This window comes from Oncorhynchus masou, chromosome 15 (assembly GCF_036934945.1).
Source record: "Oncorhynchus masou masou isolate Uvic2021 chromosome 15, UVic_Omas_1.1, whole genome shotgun sequence".
Lineage (NCBI taxonomy): Eukaryota > Metazoa > Chordata > Actinopteri > Salmoniformes > Salmonidae > Oncorhynchus > Oncorhynchus masou.
Window position 1 is genome coordinate 34,440,723 of NC_088226.1, and position 22,913 is coordinate 34,463,635.

The 22,913-nt window shown below is 42.7% G+C and overlaps 1 protein-coding gene and 1 pseudogene across 1 annotated transcript in view; one reads left to right on the forward strand and one right to left on the reverse strand.

The window, feature by feature from the left end:
* The first annotated feature begins 7,624 nt into the window (after positions 1–7,624).
* On the forward strand, positions 7,625–10,987 carry LOC135556844 (ubiquitin carboxyl-terminal hydrolase 1-like; annotated as a pseudogene).
* Positions 10,988–12,864: 1,877 nt separating this feature from the next.
* Positions 12,865–22,913, reverse strand: part of LOC135556846 (dedicator of cytokinesis protein 7-like) — an 87,549-nt gene continuing 77,500 nt past the window's right edge. The window contains 10 exon segments of the mRNA XM_064990277.1: positions 12,865–13,845; positions 13,999–14,018; positions 16,032–16,192; positions 16,356–16,606; positions 18,432–18,668; positions 18,855–18,944; positions 19,266–19,391; positions 21,810–21,824; positions 22,184–22,315; positions 22,579–22,722. Coding sequence (XP_064846349.1) covers positions 13,810–13,845; positions 13,999–14,018; positions 16,032–16,192; positions 16,356–16,606; positions 18,432–18,668; positions 18,855–18,944; positions 19,266–19,391; positions 21,810–21,824; positions 22,184–22,315; positions 22,579–22,722 — 1,212 coding nt within the window. The 3' untranslated portion in view covers positions 12,865–13,809.

Here is a 22,913-nt window from a genome sequence, read left to right on the forward strand (position 1 = left end):
ATTCTACTGAAGTTCTAGGTTCGCGCGGAGCAGTTATATCAAGTCGGAGACCATCGTTTGTCTCCGCCTTTCAAAGTGTGTTACATTATAGCCATAAACAATGGTCAGACTCCATAAACTTGACAAAAACCAAGTGTTCAAAGTTCATTTATTTTACTGCAGTCAATTGCAAGTTTCTGCATTTGCTCTTCACCAGCTTCATCCTGCAGCCATCACCTGCATTGTGGGAGGCTGTCTTGTCAACCAATCATTCGAGTGTTGAAGTTTGACCCACGCGGCTGTGCCCAATAGACGTGACTGAAACAGGAACCAACTTTTCCGCGATTCATGTACAGTGGATAAATACACATTTAAATGTGGTATTTGGGGCTCTCTCTCACCAATTGATTGTACAATGTAGGCTACATATATTATTTCAGTTTGTGAGAGTGTGATATGGGATTGGAGATGTTTCTTTTGAAATGATAGTGAAATACTTTTATAAACAATGTCAATTACATTAACATTGCCATGCTGATCTGAGCCTTGCTGTTGGAAAACCACAACAGCGTCAGACTTGACTGTCGCAAATGCACCTCCCTGACTTTATTTGTCAACTTTTGTCTACAGCCCTCTGCTTTAGCCTTACAACTCAAACGTACCCCTACACTTAAGTGTTTTTGAATAATTTAGGAAGTGTTAAAGCCACACTCTGTAAGATTTCTACACCATCAAAGAGTGGGCCACCAACAGACCCTTTATTAACAATGGATCAAACGTATCCAATGACATTGACTGAAATGTTTCTTAATATCTATTATTATAGAGATCTGCTCAGCCTAAAAACATGAGAGAGCAAGATTAGATTTGAAACTCTTTATTATTATGATGGCTGCAAGTTTTTAACATTTTTTTATAATGAAATGTGGTAAAGCTTTGCCTCGGGTTATTGAGGGATGTGGTCTGGATTAGACCTCATAGGAAAACAGTTAATTCAGGTCTGTTTATATAAAGCGAAGCCGGTTCAGAAAGGAAACCCGAGTGCTGGTATCAGCTGATCACATGAGCAGAGATTGCACCAAAGCATTTCTGCTCTGCCAACCCCACCCCAGCCTCCACCTGTTTGGCTCCACTTTTGTTCAGTCAGGGCGATTTGGTATCGCATACCGTGCTCACTGCCTGTAGTTATTTTATCATCTTTATATGCCGGTTTGATCTGGCAGTGAGCCAGAGGGACGAGGGATGGGGGTTTGAAATCATTTCACAATTCGAATAGTATGAATTTTTATCCGTATATTCGAAATACAAAATACACGTTTTTAACCTGAGCACTGCTGCATGAGGCAAAGAGGCTGGCGCTCTTTTGCTGCAGGTGAGTAGGGGCCGGTGAGATGGGAGCAAACAGACCGAGGGAGAGAGCGATGCAGTAGCATCTCCGCAACAGCCACAATGTTATTTATCATCCCTTATAACAGTGCCCCGGCTTGACTGGAGTTGCCTAGAGAAGCTAGCTAGGCTAATTGAGGCGACATGCTGTGCTTTCTCCCCAACCCGATTCAGGTAAAACAACAGCCTCGTTGTAGCCTACCTGCTTCTTTCAATTCCATAATTGTATTCCATATTGCATTATGTGTACTCTCACTTCACTTGCTACACATTGAGACTCTTTGATTGGCCAAAATAAACAACAAGCTTCACATGAAGGCTACGGCTACAATGAAAAGGTTGTTAAAAGGAATGTCATAGTATGTCCTTTTATGTAACAATGTCAGATGGATATCTTCATTTAATTTAGAAAACTTTTCAGTGTTAAGATATGTCGGATATGTAAGATATATGTAATGTAAGATATATTCGGATATTAGAATATTTGAATACCGTGCACATTCCTAGTCCAGACCTAATGTATTGTTAATCTTTTCTAGTGAATGGTTAAGCAAATGTGTGGTGTTTCCTTTTTGAACTAAATTCAAGATTTGTCTTTGGCAGGAGAGGGACCAGACTCTTGCCCAGACAGCGGGAAGAGTACTTCAGAGGAACCACAGCCAGAGACATCCAAACCAGCAAGACCACACCACTGCTCCCAATGTGGAAAGCGTTTTTAAGTGGTTATGGAAGCTGAAAGGGCATGAGAGAACACACACAGAAGAAAGGCCTTACCACTGCTCTCAGTGTAAAAAAACTTTCACCCAGTTAAGGAGTCTGAAGGAACACAAGGAAATTCACCCATGAGAGAAGCCTTACCACTGCTCCATGTGTGAAAAGTGTTTTACCTGGCCAGGGGACCTGAAAACGCACGAAAGGACACACACAAGTGAGAAGCCTTACCACTGCTCCCAGTGTGGAAGGCGTTTTAAGTGGTTAGGGAGCCTGACGGAGAATAAGAAAATACACACAGGAGAAAAGGCTTACCATTGCTCCTTGTGTGAAAAGTTTTACCCAGTTAGGCAACCTGAAAAGGCATGAGAGAACACACTCTCAAGAGAGACCAGACACTCACGATGATAACAGGAAGAGTCCCTCCGATGACCCAGATCCAGAGACGTCCAAACCAGCGAGACGACACCACTGCTCCCAGTGTGGAAAGAGTTTTACTGAGTTGTGGGACCCAAAAGAGGACACACACGGGAGAAAAGCCTTACCGTTGCTACAAATGCGGAAAGAGTTTTAGGTGGTTAGGTAGCCTGAGAGAACACACAGGAGTGAAGCCATACCACTGCTCTCATTGTGGAAAGAGTTTTACCCAGTCAGGGGACCTGAAAAGGCATGAGAGAAGCCATACCATTGTTCCCACTGTGGAAATAGTTTTAGGTGGTTAAGGAGCCTGAAAGAGCATGAGAGAATACACACAGGAGAGAAGCCCTACAACTGCTCCCAATGTGGGAAGGCACTTTCTCGATTAGGGTAACTAAAAAGACACAAGAGAATTGAGAAGCTACAGTTGAAGTCGGAAGTTTACATCCACCTTAGCGAAATACATTTAAACTCAGTTTTTCACAATTCCTGACATTTAATCCTAGTAAAAATTCCCTGTCTTAGGTAGGTCAGAAGTTTACATACACTCAATTAGTATTTGGTAGCATTGTGCCTTTAAATTGTTTAACTTGGGTCAAATCTTTCAGGTAGCCTTCCACAAGCTTCCCACAATAAGTTGGGTGAATTTTGGCCCATTCCTACTGACAGAGCTGGTGTAACTGAGTCCGGTTTGTAGGCCTCCTTTCTTGCACACGCTTTTTCAGTTCTATAGGATTGAGGTCAGGGCTTTGTGATGGCCACTCCAATACCTTGACTTTGTTGTCCTTAAGCCATTTTGCCACAACTTTGGAAGCATGCATGGGGTCACTCCGGCAATTAATCCACACATAAAACGGCCAACCAAATTGTTTCTTGTCATCTCTCCTCCTTCCAGGCTTTTTCATCTTTGAACTAATATGGTGATCGGCATCTAAACTTTCATAGTAATACCACGACGACCTTCAAAACAGTTTGTCTTTCAATCACCCACGTAGGTATAACCAATGAGGAGATGGCACGTGGGTACCTGCTTCTATAAACCAATGAGGAGATGGGAGAGGCAGGACTTTCAGCGTGATCTGAAAAATCCAGAAAATCACATTGTAGGATTTTTTTATGAATTTATTTGCAAATGATGGTGGAAAATATGTATTTGGTCACCTACAAACAAGCAAGATTTCTGGCTCTCACAGACCTGTAACTTAGACCTGTAAATTAGACCCAGACGACACCACTACTCTTATTATGGAAATACTTTTACCTGGTTCAGGAATGTAAAAGATCATGAGAGGACACACACAGGAAAAAAGCCATTCCAATGTGAAAATAGATTTTTACAATCACAGGACCTAAAATCCCACACGAGAATACACACAGGAGAGAAGCCTCACCAATGCCCCCAGTGTGGAAATCTTTTTAACCGGTTAGGACACCTCAAAACGCATGAGGACACACACACACAAGAAAAGCCCTACCAATGCTTCCTGTGTTTTAAAGAGTTTTACCCAGTTAGGAAACCTGAATAAGCATTACTGGAAACACTGGAGGGGATAAGCCCTACCACTGCTCCCAGTGTAAAAACAGCTTTACCAAATTAAGGCACCTAAATAGGCATGAAAGAACACATACACGGGAGGGGAAGACATACCACTGTTGTAATTGTGAAAATACATTTTCCTCGACAGAGAACCTGAAACCACATGGCCGTGTTCTGACTTATGTTTTTGATTGAGAATGCAATATTTTTGGTTTGTTTATGCCACATGAAACCATATTGTATGTATGAAAACATACCCAATAATAGGCCTCCTCTTTAAAAAAAAATCTCAAATCAGTTAAAGATTTTGCTGTGTTTAAAAAAGATATATTCCTACACTATGAGGTTGGAATAATACTGTGTAATTGTGAACACGATGACAATGTCCTTTTAGTGTAAGAGCTGTTAGGAAAGAACACCTGAAATTTCTGCCGGTTTTGGTGGGAGGGAGTCTTGAGCTTCCAGGGTGACATCAGCATGTGGTGAAATAGTTAGCCTAATAGTCCAATAACAAAAGACATTTCCAAAACTGTTTGCCAATAACAGCTCATTTTCAGCTCATGAAACATTTAAAAAATGTATTTTGTTTTGATGATTAACTTGGATAGATCAGATACAAGTATAAACCCTCAGATATTGCTCCCGACATGATTTGGATATGTTAAAATGTAAACTATTTAATAGATCAATAGAATGTACATTTCTTGACTCTAACCTTGAATATAGTCATTTTATTAGAGTTCATTTGTGTACTTTTAAGAGCTACATTCCAATAGATTCTGTGTTGGGCAGAAGAAAGACGTGTTTGATTGAATCTGGATATCTTATACTGAACTAGAGGAGTGTGACATTTACATGTGATATATATATATAGATATATATATATATACACACACAGTGGGGAGAACAAGTATTTGATACACTGCCGATTTTGCAGGTTTTCCTACTTTTTAGAAATGTTTTATCATTGATACACTACAACTGTGAGAGACGAAATCTAAAACAAAAATCCAGAAGATCACATTGTATGATTTTTAAGTAATTAATTTGCATTTTATCGCATGAAATAAGTATTTGATACATCAGATAAGCAGAACCTAATATTTGGTACAGAAACCTTTGTTTGCAATTACAGAGATCATACGTTTCCTGTAGTTCTTGACCAGGTTTGCACACACTGCAGCAGGGATTTTGGCCCACTCCTCCATACAGACCTTCTCCAGATCCTTCAGGTTTCGAGGCTGTCGCTAGCCAATATGGACTTTCAGCTCCCTCCAAAGATTATCTATTGAGTTCAGGTCTGGAGACTGGCTAGCCCACTCCAGGACCTTGAGATGCTTCTTATGGAGCCACTCCTTAGTTGCCCTGGCTGTGTGTTTTGGGTCGTTGTCATGCTGGAAGACCCAGCCACGACCCATCTTCAATGCTCTTACTGAGGGAAGGAGGCTGTTGGCCAAGATCTCACGATACATGGCCCCATCCATCCTCCCCTCAATACGGTGCAGCCGTCCTGTCCCTTTTGCAGAAAGCATCCCCGAAGAATGATGTTTCCACCTCCATGCTTCACGGTTGGGATGGTGTTCTTGGGGTTGTACTCATCCTTCTTCTTTCTCCAAACACGGCGAGTGGAGTTTAGACTAAAAAGCTCTATTTTTGTCTCATCAGACCATATGACCTCCTCCAATTCCGCCTCTGGATCATCCAGATGGTCATTGGTAAACTTCAGACGGGCCTGGACATGCGCTGGCTTGAGCAGGGGGACCTTGTGTGCGCTGCAGGATTTTAATCCATGACGGCGTAGTGTGTTACTAATGGTTTTCTTTGAGAATGTGGTGAGATCTTGCATGGAGCCCCAGACCGAGGGTGATTGACCGTCATCTTGAACTTCTTCCATTTTCTCATAATTACGCCAACAGTTGTTGCCTTTTCACCAAGCTGCTTGCCTATTGTCCTGTAGCCCATCCCAGCCTTATGCAGGTCTACAATTTTATCCTTGATGTCCTTACACCCTCTCTGGTCTTGGCCATTGTGGAGAGGTTGGAGTCTGTTTGATTGGTTGAGTGTGTGGACATGTGTCTTTTATACAGGTAACGAGTTCAAACAGGTGCAGTTAATACAGGTAATGAGTGGAGAACAGGAGGACTTCTTAAAGAAAACCTAACAGGTCTGTGAGAGTCGGAATTCTTACTGGTTGGTAGGTGATCAAATACTTATGTCATGCAATAAAATGCACATTAATTACTTAAAAATCATATAATGTGATTTACCGACCTCGACATGCTTTGTAAGCAGGAAAACCTGCAAAATCGGCAGTGTATCAAATACTTGTTCTCCCCACTGTATTAATTCTTTTCTAAGATAATCGTTGAGAACTAACAATCACCAACATAAAAGCTGGATAGTCCGGGAGAATCAAAATATAAAAAATAATATGCATTTAGGAATATTTTTATCATGGCATGGGGATCACATAGATTGTATGATGTTTGAGTCACTCCAATGTGTAGAATTCCAGTAGATTTACTTTAAAACAGCTCCTTTATGTCACTGCAGCCAACAGGACCACCATTGGCCACACTCATGGCAATACCCCCTCCACCTGCCTCATAGAGTACCACAGTTTGAGTCATAATACCCATAAAACCTAGAGGTCAAACAGGGAAATGTTTTCAATCGTTTTTCCACCATTCATTTTCCCATAGGGGAATTTAGAAAGACTTAAAATAAGGGTTGTGCTTTGTGTATGCTTACCCTGGCATGATGTTTTGGTGACCATGTAAATCTCTCTAGGACAAGGTGACTTTCATCAATATATTCACTTAGTTTCCAGATTTGGCCTATATCCCAGGTCTTTTTTTTGGACCTGATTAGCTAGCTCTCCCACCCAAATAATGTAGACCTGATTTGCTGCTATACAGACCTATTGATACAGTATTTGTACTTTGCTCTTTTGTCTTTAATAAAAACATGTATAAAAAAAAGTGAAACTGCTCTGTCTATACATTAAAGTACATTCTCCATTTTACACAACCATTATATCAGAACATTCTGAAACACTTTACCTAATGAATGTGACCCAGTATTGTGGGGCCTTGCTCTAGGGCTGGGGTCTGAACTGAGTGTGTTGACTAGTTTGTGTGGAGGCTTGGCCAGCTCCCCTTCAGTGAACTTGTCAGGGTGGACTAGGTAGCTGGACTGGAGCTGTTCCATTCAGGTGATCAAACTGTGGAAACTATCCAGCAACTCCATGTGAATCGGCACCACCTCTTCTGGACCCCCTGACTGCTGAGAGGGGTAGGCACTTGATGTCTCTTTTAGAAGTCTAAAAAAAAAGGATTCTCAATGTGAATAACTTGTATTAATAAATATTCAATTCAATATTTGACTGAGTCTGATTAGTGTTTTACATTCAGCTGAATCCCAAATACGAGGGCTACCTACAGCACAACATGCAGGAGGCCTCATAGACCATCAGGAAGGAACAGAAGGGTGACCAAGATGATGATGTCAGAGGTCAAGCCAGACACTGCCACCACTGTGGGCAGCAAAACAAACTGCAACAGAGGAGCAGGCCAAAACTTCAGAAGCTGAGCTTGGCTGTCCTCAGGGAAGCAGCCCAGTGTCTTCTCTAAGTTCACGAGCATGGGATGGATTAGCTGCCACACAGGAGGGAGACAGCCGAACCTGACCAGGAGGAGACGCAGAGTAGCCAACCTCAGGAGAACGGTGGGGAACACAGGACAAACCCTCAGGAGAAAGTAAGAGAGGAAGCGGAGGAGAAAGCTGAAAGTGAGGTCTTAGCCGAGTACATGTCGTTGGAAATCCACTTCATCGACCGTGTCCTGTCTGTCACATTTTTGTCTATTACTATGTTGAATCCGGACTCTCCTCTTTTCCTCTCCCCTGTCCAGAGTGCCTGTGTGTGGACCTGATGGAGCGTTTGTTCCAGGGCCCTCTGGTGTTGAGGACACGCTGTCTGGAATGTGAGTCACGCTGAGAGGAGAGAAGACTTCCAGGACATCAGTGCCCCAGTGCAGGCGGACGAACACCGCAGCCCAGACAATAGCTCGGAATGTGAGGGGTGTTACTATATGTACACACACTCACACAGGGTTCTTGTTTATACGGCAAACCTGCAGCCTAGAGACTCTACCACACACGCACACACGTTAGCACATGGTCACACATACATGAACAGTCACCACTTAAACAAGCGGTTTCAAATATCAGCCCAAACAACCACAATGTATATCCCCTCATATTTACAACCATCTCACCCTCTCCTCTGCTCTGCTCTCCACCCCTCCAGTCTCCCCTGACCCCAAGCTGGATCTGAAAACTCTGAAGTGGGCCATCTCCAAGTTTGCCTCGGTGGAGAGGATGGTAGGAGAGTACCTCTGTGAGACCTGCCACCACTACACTGAGGCTGAGAGGAGTCTCCCGTTTGATAACCCCCCCCAGAGGTCGTCACCATCCACCTCAAGTGCTTCTCTGTCCTTTATAATGCCCCCTGTCTCAAGTCTGCTTGGTTTTGCACTTACTCTAGTTAGTGGATGGATACTTTGCCACTTACATACAACTTCAACACACAATCAGATATAATATAACACAGAAGCGCAACACCACATTATACTACAGTACTTGGTCGATCTGACGAAAAAAGGACGGCGTAAAGGTTCAGTGTGTGTTTAGATTAACTCAGTGTTTGTTTTGCAACCATCTTTGTAACCTCTGTGTCTCAAGCTACTCAGCATGTGTAAACTGACGCTCTCTCTCTCTCTCTCTCTCTCTCTCTCTCTCTGTGTGTTGTTCAGGAAGGACCCTTTCAAGCGCTCTCTGGAGGAGTGGTGCATGCACCCCTCAGCCACTGGAGGGCAGCACTACCACCTGTTTGCTGTGGTCATTCACAGCGCTGTCACCATCTCCAGCGGACGGTACACCACCTACATCAGGATGATGGACAGCAAGGACACCAAGGTCCACCTGCCCGAGGGGGATGAGAAGCAGAGCGGAGAGGAAGAGGAGTGTGGTGGGAAATTGCATGGTCTGCAACCCAAGGAAGAGGTGTTGGATTATGATGAAGGGGAAGTGTCTTAGTCTCAATGGTAAAGGACAAAATGGTTCTGCTAACGCCAACTCTGCTAGCACCACTATAAACATCAAGCTGGGGGCCAAGAAGGCCTCAGAGGGGGTGGTACTGCTGGGGGGGCCAGAGGAGCCTGTCCAGCTACGACTTTGGGAGCAACAAGCAGACAGCCAACCCAGACAAGGCAGCTTCTACTGGGACAGAGAACATCACCACCAGATGATCCAGACTGATTTCCAGGGCCCCGGGACACAGTAGTAATGGAGGGATAAAGGAGGAGGCTGAGGAGGTCCTGGTGACTGGGTGCGAGGGGGCTGGAGGTGGGGTGTCTACGGAGCAGGCCCTGAGCAGCCTGCTGCAGAATGAGGGGAAGTGGATGCTCTTTGATGAAGTGCTTTTTTTGAGGACTTCCTGAGAGCCTGCTCGACATCTACTCCATACCTGTTATTTTACAGGAGGGTCATCCACCAGGGACACCACTTTGTATGTGTGTGGGTCAGTGGCGGTTGTAGTTTGTATGGCTCCCTGGGCGAACCCCCCCCCCCCACCCGAAACTATATATATTCACAGTATTATGAATTAATTGTGGTTAATTTGGTAGCATTTCATAGTGTGACTAATTTGGCTAATTGCATTAGTACTGTACAAAGTTAGAGGTGCTCTATTTGATAGATTCCCCCGCTCCCCCCTACCTCGGGCTTCCAGTAGGGAGACCTGAGGTCAACCAACCCCGCCCAATCACATACTTCTTCTGAATGGGAGACCTTCCCAGGCAGTAGCCTGCCTAGCTCACAAACTAGAATCAGGGCGCCCACTCCGACAAGGTTAATTGACCCACAGTCCCACGCTGTGACATGATATCATTGACATGACGTGCAAATGAGCGATAGAAAACCGATCGTGCAAATGTCATCATTCCCCCCAAAAATTGTGTGGGTGCCCCATGCCGCCCATACCTAAATCCACCACTGGTGTGGGTGATCAAACTAAGTATGTTCCCTGATTCCCCAAGTCTTCTTTCCTCCCCTCTTTCTTGAAATGCAGCCTGGTTGACATGCTGGTACTCCTTCTGTCACTGATGTTTATAACCTGTCGATGGTGCCTTTAAACAGTCCTTAACGTTCCGATTGCTTGCCCCCCTCAAAACTGGTGCACCTGTGTAATGATCATGCTGTTTAATATACCACACCTGTCAAAGGAGAAACGCTCACTAACATGGATGTAAACATTTGTGCACAAAATTTGAGAAACAAGCTTTTGGTGCGTATGGAAGATTTCTGGGATCTTTTATTTCAGCTCATGAAACATGGGACCAACACTTTACATGTTGTGTTTATATTTTTGTTCAGTGTAGATGTAGTAGGCTAAAGTTAACTAGTTGGCCTGGTGCATCGTTGCCCATTAAAGGAAGTTATTAGCAAGTATTTATTTTAACCAGGTAGCCTAGGATAACAAAATCTAAAAGTGTCTTTTCTCTACAGTGAGCAACATGTTTTTTTTCTACTTTGCTCGCACACACAACACACACGCCTTACTTTGATTGGACTAAATCGTTTTTGGTATCTTTTAGTTGACACTATTAGACTAAGCATAGGTGATTTGCAAGTTTGCATGTTGAAGTGGTGCTGGAATAGTGGCGGCAGCTCCTGTTCTCTTTGCGACTTCCATTAATTCTCCAAAGTTCTAAATTAATAGTTGTTTAATGGTCTCAAAAATGTCAGAAACATTACCTTGCTTAACCATGCTGTAGGTCATGTAAATGTTTATTAAATGCAATATGCTTTGTGGACAGAGGTTGCTCCGGTTTTGTGATGAAACAAAGGTGTGGTTGAATTTACTCTCTTACTGTCTTCTTATTGCATCAGCCTTAGGCCTATATCACAGTTGCAAGGCAAATGAACGAACAGGTTATAGAACAAACAACGCAATTATCACAAAACATAGATTGTATTTTCTTCCTGGATTGGCTTCCCCCGGTGATTTTTTGCTACTGTGAATGAAGTCAATCTACTACATCCCTTTACCATTCATAAATCATACAATGTAGTTGTATGTCCATGGTATCCCACCAAGACAAGTAAACAAAATATCTTGTTTGTATTTCCCTAGGATATGAAGCCCATATCAGGACATGGCAGACAGTGACGCTAAAGAGAGAGATTCGTCATTGATTGAGTATGTTTACATGCACACTAATAATTTGAAATGAATCATATGGCAGTAGGAAGATTATGCAGAAGTCATGTAAACACCTTACTCAGTTTATCTTCAATTTTGACCTTACACCGATTTAAGTAAGAATACGCAGATTAAAACCTGTTTTTCTGAGCAATCTTTCAAATTGTTAGGACATGAAAACAACTTAAATCGGCGTTCCAGTAGTGTATTTGACCTGCTTACACCAGCCGAGCAAGCCCCCCTCTTTAGAGCTTGCGAAGTGAGTTTGGAACAACTAAATTAATGCTTAGTAGAATAGTTTTCACATACAAACGTTATGTCCAAACTCCGAATCAAATATGCTTCCCAAAAATTGCATGGTCGTTGTGGTAGAACGTTTATTTTGATTGGCCATTTGCTGATGTGTCCATGTAAGTAGTTTGGTGGTGTAGATGCTGACCTTTTTTGCCCACGCTACAGGTGGCTATATCGGTCCGCTAACACAGGACTAGAAAAGGCTCAGTGAAAAACACTTTTTTTTTGGTAATAATCTTTTGGGGGGGGGGGGGGGGTCTGCAACACCCCTACTTCCCGTGGCTATGCATGTAAACAGGATTATTAGGGGTATCGTTCTTCTTGCCAAGTATTTAAACATTTTAATCAAATGTATTTAATCTGTCTACCCACAATAATCGCATTATTGTCTGCATGTAAACCATACTCAGTGTAGCCCACCGAATCACATTGGAGCGAGCTGTTGATTTGCCTCCCTAATTTGCATACTGGTAACCTTTTTGGCTGTTAATCTGCAGATAAATTATGAACGCATTCAATGAAGATGGTGACTCCTCACTGCAGGAACAATAGGTAGCGGAGAGAGACTTATTCTGTTCCAAATATGACAACGATAAAAATAAATATTCTGTGAAGTCAGAAATATATAAACTTTTTATTTTTTTATGTAACCTTTTTTTCCAAGATGTTTAACACATTTTTCTGTTGTATAAACCTCTTAGATGTCAGGTCCCGTTTTGGGGACCTGCGTGGTTACTGGTACCGGATCCAACCCGACATTTCCGCTTATAAAACCATCTGTGGACACTGTAGATCGAAATGGCTTGCATTGAGCGATAGCCCTGGTTCCTACGGACACAGTAATTCATGTCATACAGTTTTACTGCATGTAAGACTTTAAACCAGTCATTTCATATAGGCCTAGACAACATCCAAAATAACTAATAATACACTGAATTCGTATACATTTGCAGTAATTTAAAATTGTAAATTGCCATGTCTTTCTACACAGTACCACAACTGTGTATTTTAGATGGAATCAAGTCATTATAACGTACCAGAGGCCACCAAAATACAGCTCATTAGGCAACCTTATTTTAAGCCCCCACGGTCCGGGAAGTCCATAGCTTTACTTAGGGAAAACACTGGCTCCATGCCTTCAAATACTGTTGGACCGTCAGAAATAAGCTGCTCAGTTTGTCCATAATGTTTAAGTTCAGTTAGATACAGATAAAGGTGACCATTTCGGTCTAATTCTTGGTGGAATAACTTTTGCACGTGTAGAAAATAACATTTCTTGGTCGATTTATTATTTTGTACAAAATTGTATAAATACATTCAAGCAGTCAATAAATACCTAGCCAATCACTTTACAAAATGCTAGTACAACATCGTATTGAAGAAGACATGTTTTTGCATCATGGATATAGCCTACATTGGATGTTTTCTTGTGAAGTTCTGTCCAACAGCAGTACCTCATTCCAGTTAACAAGTTCTGGCCCTATGAAAGATCATATCTGAATGATGACTTACTATAAGCAATAAAGTTGTAACATATGTAAAACATCGTTTCTATTAATCTTTTCCCCGCTGTCAAAAATATTATATTCTAAAGATTTAAAATAAATGGTTTGGTTTTGAAACCAGAAAAGTCCAGAGTAGATTCTTTTGCATGTGAATTATTCCCACACATTTTATACTTCTCGCTCCTCCTAATTTTTAGATTCTCTTGTACATTTAATAAAACACCAGCATATACAAAGCTTTTCTTTGTTTGCCCAAGAGTTCTTCAAGATTGTCTTTTTCGTCTTCAAAGAACAGTACTCACCAATTTGGACATTAAAATATTTATTTAGTAAAATAGTAAACAAAAAAAAGACATAACTATTCAATGTCAATGTTTAAAACATTTGTAGCTAAAATGTAGCTAAAATTAGAAAGCATGATGATAAATAGATACATATTTTGTTTTCTTTCCTTCCAATTTTTGATTAAATATTAAAACATTCAAGTCGTAAAATGCATTGATACACAGTAAATAAAAAAAGTGCACACATGAAATAGGAATACAGATTTGACATTATACGTCGTAAGATCAAGACATGTGTATGACGTACCGAGTTCGTGGTAACACTCCTTTAGCTTTCCTTCTGCTCGCTATCGGGAATGCTGACTCGGTCTTTACACATGAATAAACTAAGGCAATGATTCTTAATTAAAAAATGTTCTTCATCTTCAAAGTTCAAGCTTGCGGAGACTCATTCTGCTGAAGGAATCCCTGTGGAAAAAAAAGAACACAGAATGCAAAGTCAGTGAAATATGGAGAAGCCAAGCCATACCAGATTGGCCATGCATATAACCTTACACCCAGTAGAGACCAAGTGCAGACAGTTTTACAGAGGTGATTCCAAATCACAGAATACCAAACTACCTGGTGAAGCTGTCCGTTTGCTGCATTTAACAGAAGCAAAAGCAGGAAATCATATTTATGTGGAGGGGAATGCATGACAAAACATATGCAATAGGAGTACTTCATACGTCCAAATTAACATAAACACTCCAAAGAAAGAGTTGTGAACATTAGAAGCAGTTTACATTTAAACTGTTTCTATTTCTCAAAAAACATTTGTTGCCAGAGTTGCACGTGATATAACGCTACTTGTTAGCTTTTCCCTATCAGATAACCTGGCATACTTATCCCTATGCTAAAAACACCAGCTGGACATGATTTTTCCTGTGACAAATATTGTATCGGCCAATTAAAAGCGTTGACGTGACCATAACCTTTTTCCCCCATGAGCGTCGTTAACAGAAGTCACACAGCACCATCTGCTAATCAATGTCAGTAAAACAGTTGGACAGATAGCTCACAGTCAGGCTTCTAATCCCAGGTGAGATAGTTTTTTCCTTTGAAATGTAGACCTACATTTATTGTGATAGTGTGTTGCCGAAGGGTGCAGCCAAAACCGTGTAAATGAAGATGACAAATATATCTAAATGAGGAGTTTCTCGGAGATCCTCTCGTAGACCGACACATTCTATTATAAAGGGGTGTAGATCGACCAGATCGCACCGGAGCGATGCTTCGTCACTTCTCGTAATGGTGCTTGTTTAATAAAGTGTAAAACTTAAGGTGAATCAATGTCTCGCAAGATCACTTAATGATTCATCAGTATTCTACATAAGCCCAAAATACTGAATATATAATAGCATAGTTTCATGTAACTGCTAGACCAGAAACACCATTTCATATGTAGGCTACACTTACATTCTATATGCATTATTATAAATCATCCACTTTGTTACATTTTGAATCGAGCATCAACAAGTCAGTGAAAAGTTTTACCGAGCGACAGATCATTAGAAAATAAAATTACAAATGTTGTTTATTTTTATTATACAAATGTTGTGGCATAAGTGTCAGTAGAGAGAAGTTTTGCTCCTCTCAAAAGTGAAACAATATACAGAGGCAAGAGAATTAGCCTACCTTCATTTAAATCTGTGTCTGGAATAAATGCAGACACTAGTAGCCAGCCATACATTAGGCTATTTATTAGCCTATTTCGTTGATAATTGAATAGGACTAAGTAAATCATGTGCATTTTCCTCTGTCGGGGTCATTTAACAATGTGGGTGAATGAATGAAGGACATGGTGGAGAAAATTGCAAGATTATGTTATAATACTGTTATTGCATCAAATGGTTGTTTTATGCAACAGAATAAGGGGGGTTCTCAGAACACTTTCATCTATGTGTGTTCTACTGAGGATGGGCCTCTGGGAGCTTTAATGCTGACAGAAGATTTACCAGGTCTTTGGGTGATGAACCTAACAAGACCGCATTCCACATGAGTTACCGTTTCTGTACTGGGTTACCATGGGTAGATGGCTCCAGTATTGAGTTGGTGGGGCCAGACTGGTTTCTACACAACGAGAAAAGTCTCGACAGCGGATAGCCTTTGCTGTGAATTATTAGCATCTTTCATACGAATCTTAACCTTGTGACCCATTCCATACATCTGTTGTTTGTCATGAACATCCAGGAGGATGGACTTTGCTATAAAATGCTGTGGCTTAGTCCTGCTGGTTGGGCTCAACGTATCACCTATGGGTGGGGGGGGCTTGTAGACAAGCTCCACTACTGCAGTAATTAAATAAGAACGTTTACTTGTTTTGAAGAAATGTACAAGTCTCTCCTTTTGATTCTAATAATTCCATGACAAGGAACATAATGATGCACTCTGAGTGATAGCGCAATAATGTGCACATGAGGTTTAGACTTTACCAGCATTTAAAGCGCACGTCCGGGTTTTCCGATCAAGAGTAAATCTGATAAGTATCAAGTGTGATAAAATGGATACGACTCCAAATTTCCAGTATGACGAGATCGGCACACCCCTAGTTTAAAGTTAAACCGTTTCTAATGTTCACAAGCATGTTCCTGCTTGTCAACATACACACACACCTGTGACCTGCAGCACAGGTTTATAAAGCTGGGGTATCTTTCTGCAGATGAGTGGCTGTAGCGCCTCCTTCAGACGATGGTAGTTCCTCTCCAACTCCCTCTGGTACTCCTTCTGGTCTGGACCAATTAGACTCTTGTTCTTACGGAGGGCATCTTCACACCTGTATGGAGGAGAATAGGACAGGTGTGAGTAGAGCACTGGACTTCAATAAGACCTGTTGCATACAGCACAGGGAATTGGAGTCCATAATCTTGATTTACAAACAACAGTACTTTAAATTGAATAAACTTTATTGACCTCTAGAGCGGAAATTGGTACTTCACCTCTTTGTGAAGTCTTTGAAGCAGAGGCGTAGTTTGTTGTAGTGTCTGTAGAGTTTAGGGTCACTGGGGATCTCTGAAAGGAACACCTGGACCACTTCCAGAGGTCCCTGGTTGACGGTGGTCCCCATAGACCCCTGCAGGACCATTTGCAGCATCTTGGCATCGGAGGGGTCCTGGTGAGTGGCGACGGCCAGCTCCTGGGTCTTCTTCTGCATATCCTCTATGGCCACCTCAATGGGCATGGAGCTGATCTAACACAGGGTCAGAGAGACAGGGATTGACGATCAGATGGAGAAAGCAGACGAGAGAAAATTGCTTCAATATTTAAAATTAACAGACAGGGATACAGTGGGGAGAACAAGTTTTTGATACACTGCCGATTTTGCAGCTTTTCCTACTTACAAAGCATGTAGAGGTCCATTTTTTTATCATAGGTACACTTCAACTGTGAGAGACGGAATCTAAAACAAAAATCCAGAAAATCAGATTTGTATGATTTTTAAGTAATTAATTAGCATTTTATTGCATGACATAAGTATTTGATACATCAGAAAAGCAGAACCTAATATTTGGTACAGAAACCTTTGTTGCAATTACAGAGATCATACGTTTCCTGTAGTTCTTGACCATGTTTGCACACACTGCAGCAGGGATTTTGGCCCACTCCTCCATACAGACCTTCTCCAGATCCTTCAGGTTTCAGGGCTGTCGCTGGGCAATACGGACTTTCAGCTCCCTCCAACGATTTTCTATTGGGTTCAGGTCTGGAGACTGGCTAGGCCACTCCAGGACCTTGAGATGCTTCTTACGGAGCCACTCCTTAGTTGCCCTGGCTGTGTGTTTCGGGTCGTTGTCATCCTGGAAGACCCAGCCACGACCCATCTTCAATGCTCTTACTGAGGGAAGGAGGCTGTTGGCCAAGATCTCGCGATACATGGCCCCATCAATACGGTGCAGCCGTCCTGTCCCTTTTGCAGAAAGCATCCCCAAAGAATGATGTTTCCCCCTCCATGCTTCACGGTTGGGATGGTGTTCTTAGGGTTGTACTCATCATTCTTCTTCCTCCAAACACGGCGAGTTGAGTTTAGACCAAAAAGCTATATTTTTGTCTCATCAGACCACATGACCTTCTCCCATTCCTCCTCTGGATCATCCAGATGGTCATTGGCAAACTTCAGACGGGGCTGGACATGCGCTGGCTTGACCAGGGGGACCTTTCGTGCGCTGCAGGATTTTAATCCATGACGGCGTAGTGTGTTACTAATGGTTTTCTTTGAGACTGTGGTCCTAGCTCTCTTCAGGTCATTGACCAGGTCCTGCCGTGTAGTTCTGGGCTGATCCCTCACCTTCCTCATGATCATTGATGCCCCACGAGGTGAGATCTGGCATGGAGCCCCAGACCGAGGGTGATTGAACGTCTTCAATTTTCTAATAATTGCACCAACAGTTGTTGCCCTCTCACCAAGCTGCTTGCCTATGGTCCTGTAGCCCATCCCAGCCTTGTGCAGGTCTACAATTATATGCCTTATGTCCTTACATAGCTCTCTGGTCTTGGAGAGGTCCAACCTCTCCATTGTGGAGAGGTTGGAGTCTGTTTGATTGAGTGTGTGGACAGGTGTCTTTTATACAGGTAACGAGTTCAAACAGGTGCAGTTAATACAGGTAATGAGTGGAGAACAGGAGGGCTTCTTCAAGAAAAACTAACAGGTCTGTGAGAGCCGGAATTCTTACTGGTTGGTAGGTGATCAAATACTAAAGTCATGCAATAAAATGCAAATGAATTACTTAAAAATCATACAAATGTGATTTTCTTGATTTTTGTTTTAGATTCCGTCTCTCACAGTTCAATTGTACCTATGATAAAAATTACAGACCTCTACATGCTTTGTAAGTAGGAAAACCTGCAAAATCGGCAGTGTATCAAATACTTGTTCTCCCCACTGTATATGCCTGTTTTTCATACGAATGATTGTCAGTAAGAACATCGCTGTAATGGTCACTCTATGAGATGTATCGTGAATTTCATGTAAAAGTAGCATGTGGCGCACGGCGTCAGATGACGTGCCAGTGCCTCACCTCTTCTTTGTGGATGATGTTGATGCGGGTCTTGATGTAGGGGAAGGCGTGGGAAGTGGTCAGGATGGTTGTGCGCTTGAACTGATCGTGCAGATCCCCGTGCGCACACCCGTCCAGCGTGAACGGCGTGCAGTAGACAAAGCGACGCAGGTTGTAGTTCTTGTCGAAGTACGTGATGCGGTCCTTCATTTCATAGGTGTCAAAGTACGGCTCCACGTATGTGATCTGGACATAAGCCTGGACACAGTAAAGACACACAGTGACACCTGGTTAACATGATGTTTTACCAACATGAACCATAATACACATAAATAACCAATTAATAACCAATAGCCTTCAAATAACCTAAATGAATATTCAAATAAGTGATTATTTGGAATTACATCTTTATCCACAAACCCTCTCCCCCACCGCCACACGCACCTTATTTGGGTCCAGTTTACACTTGTCCACTAGATTGGAGTCCTTAATGACTTCCACCTGGTCTTCCCCATAGCGCTCGCCATAAAACCCCTAAGAGATCAAACACACAGGACACACTCGGTGCTCCAGCTCTCTCACAGAGTAGACCGAGACCATTTCACAAACTGAGAAGAGACCATTACCTAAAGGAAAAATCCACTGAAAAACAATCTTTTGGTATTTCTTTCATTAGTCCACTGTTGACACGGTCCCAAAACATAATGTACTGTAGCAAGAGACACTTTCCATCTTGAAAGTCCAACATCTTGAAAGCTTGACTGCTGACATGCGAAACATTTCAGGACTGTTATCAACAGTGGCCTAATTGGAAAAAAATAACCAAAAGATAGTTTGAGACAAACTTCCATTTACCTCGAGTCGGTGTGAGACCTCTGCTAGCTTGGTGATGGCAGGCTCTTTGTACACAAACTCCTGCTCGTCCAAGTCCCCAAATTTAGAGCCGTAAAATCCGACTCTGAAGTAAGTACCAAACATTCTCTTCCCATCCTGTGAGACAGAAAACATGTTTTACGTGGGCAAATGTAAAATATAAGCGCATGCATGCATGCATGCTACTTGAACAAAAACATGTTGCTTTTACACCGAATGTCATCAGAAGTGTAAGGATAAAGCACGGTAATAACCCCGTGGATGGTGAGTCTGATTATGTCTGAGCCAGACTATTGATACATTAGCCATTAGCTGAAATCCATCCAACTCAGTGAAACCATCAAGTTCCAAGTTCTCATCATCAGCAAACACTTCAATCGCAACACCAAATATGAACACAGACCAACGACCTATAGCGTAATAGACACCGTTATTAGGCTAATGTAAATGTTTGAATAAACAAACAACTTTCAGAGGCTCTATCAATGACCACGTTGACCAATGATGTGTTATCGCTGATCAGATTGGAATATGTCCAATGGCCTAGAAACAGTATGTATTTCTGGGTGTTGACGTGTGAATGGTTAGATACCACTGCGCCGTTGGAGCTGGGAACACAAGCATTTCGCTACACCCGCAATAACAGCTGATAAATATGTGTGTGTGTGTGTGACCAATAACATCTGTCTTGATTTGAGTACACGTGTAAAAAGTCTGTCACGGTCTCAGGTCCAGATGGCCCGGTACCCAAGCCTTTAAACTGGCAGATGAATGAGGATGGACAGAGCGAAATGAAATGAACAGGCGCTGGGTAAAGCAGAGAGCTCTGTAGTTTTTCAGGAAGGAGTGGAGCAGCTAAGGAAAACGGGTGTGTGTCGGTGTGGTATGTGTGTGTGTGTGTGTGTGTGTGTGTGTGTGTGTGTGTGTGTGTGTGTGTGTGTGTGTGTGTGTGTGTGTGTGTGTGTGTGTGTGTGTGTGTGTGTGTGAAGAGGGGGAGGAGGATATATACGTGGCTGTACAGAAACAGGTCAGGACTGAGCCCAACCAGATCAACTCAAGGCTGCAAGCTCCCAGTACTGCTCCTATTGGTTGCATTGAACAATTATCTTAACTTACATGGCCTTGGCAATATAGGTATATAGCACAGAGTGAAATACATAGCATATCTTCCTGTGATCAGTTGCTCTGCCATTTGGCTCAGTGGTTGTTTGTCAGTGGTTCATTGCAGTACATTCCCCTTCAAAAAAGTAACAGAAATAAAGTAATCCTCAAACTAGAAACTTACCACAACACACAATTAGTAAAGTGGGAAGGAGGGGTCGACATGGCAACCAGGGAAATCAAAAGGAGAAAACAAGAACACATTTTAATCAGGATTCCAGGTAATTCATTAGAGAAACTAAACAAGAACACCACAAGAACAACACAAACCAAGGCAAATAGAATAGACAGCAACCACCAAAACCCAAACTATTCCTTTTGACTTTAAGAACACACGACACATGCAGAGAAAGACAGGGTGAAGTAAAGGGAGGTGAAAGGAGAGAGGGGGAGATAAGAGAGCAAAAAAAGAGAATGCAGAGTCATGGTGGTGATGGAGCTCCACCTTCCCTGGAAACATTCAGGGAGCTGTACTCCCAGTCCTTAAGTTCCCTCAGGAGAAAAATGAGGAGTGTTCTGTCCTTGTCATGCAACACACCAGGTTAATACCAGTTAATAACAGCAGCAGCAGTATGAATGAAGGAACTCAGGGGTCGATTTAGTTTGTCTTTTTCCAAATAAAAAAGGGAGAACATTTCACTTTGAGGTGGGACAAATCTAACAATCCAGTCCAAAATCCTTGGACTTGCACCCTCTTGAAATTCAACGTTTCTTAACCGAATGTGGATCCATTTGAAACTGCATATGGCAAAGGCAAGTTTGCAATAGTTTGTGGTTCATTTGTTCTATTACAAAAGGGCACTGGTTTGTGGGAGTGTGTATCGAGAGAACAACCTGGAGGAGTGTATCCTCAGCACGAATATCTGACTAAAATCGAACCCTGTGAGATGAGTTGTGACAACAGTCGAGCGAGCAACAGACCAGATGTTGACGCCCGACCAGACCAGTGTTGACGCCCGACCAGACCAGACAGTTTGTTGTTGATGAGAGACGGTCTGACAAGACAGGGGTGCAAGTAGGTGAAGCCCTCATTCACCAAGACTTGCCATTAGTATCACACTGGGGCTCCCATGCATGGCCTGCCAAAACGGTCACGTTAAAACAACCTCTTCCGCAGACAGAGCAGAAGAGGAAAGGAGAATGAGGAGGAAGAGGAGGAGGGTTGCTGCCCGTCACATGGCATCAGCAGTCCCACAGTTGGTTGGACGGAGGGACAAACGGACAGCACCCAGTCTAGGTAGATGTTAATGGATGGTACAGTATAATGTAACATAGCAGCAGAGAGCAACACAACTAGCAAATAATAAATATGAAGTAGAGACAAAAAGTAAATGAGCAGGCCAAGCAGGAACCATTAGGACCTACCTCCCAGCCAGTGCTCTGTGGTGACAAAGAAAACACAATATCAACACGTTTACAGTCACGTTGGTACACTGCAGTGACTGTCGGTCTGAGAGTGTACATATTTGGCATGCTCTTTCCTGCAATGCCTCCAACAGACAATAGGGCATTGCACTAGTGGGTCCATGCTCCTAATACACACGTCACAGTACGTGTTTCTCTGTCCCAGAATCACAGACATGCACGGGTAAGATCCACAGACAAGCAGTCCTAAACGACCTCCACACAGAGGTGGGGCACGTAACAGTGTCTGTTGGGCACGTAACAGTCCTGTCTGTCAGTTCTCTACACCTACAGTATGTATAGGGCAAGAGCTAGATAAAAGCATGTGGATTTACCTGGTGCACGATTTTGCCAAAAGCTTCCTGTAGTTTACCATGTATGGTGGCCAACTTCTTGGCGTCCCGGTTGGCCTCGTGGATGGGGATCAGGACCTTGTACACCTCATTCACCGCCTCGTATATACCAGCCTGGGAAAATGTATTGAAAGTATTGAGGTGCGCTTGATTTAGCTTGGGGCTTGCACTTTTGGGACTATTCCATTGGTTCCACTATACCAGGCAAAAATGATTAAGTGCATCTTAAGTATTTGACCCAGGTCTGGTTATGTGAAGTATTTATTCCTATGAGTGGTTAGATTAAGCCTTGACAACGCTCCATGTGTCACAGATAAACCAGCTGTGGACTGCCTCTGGTCTATCTTAAGTGCAGTAGTTCTTTCTCAGAGTCTCACCAGGGAGAAGGAGGAAGCAGCCTGATCCAGCAGCCCCACTAGGCCAGCCTCTGTGAAGTATTTCCCCGAGCAGATACCCTCCTCATCGGGAGACACCACGTCGTCAGACACGGCAGACTCCTCCAGCACGTTGGAAGAGACGTTCTGAAACGGAGAAAGACGAGTCACACATGGTCACTCATTATTTAGACACAGACATAACACTCTAATGGATTAATCGTGGTATGACTTTTTCTTTACAACATCTTACTCTGTATATTCAGTTGATAAATTGGAGTCAGTTGTGATGGCACTGAGCTAGGACTAAACCTGCAGTACCATGTCTCTCCAGGATG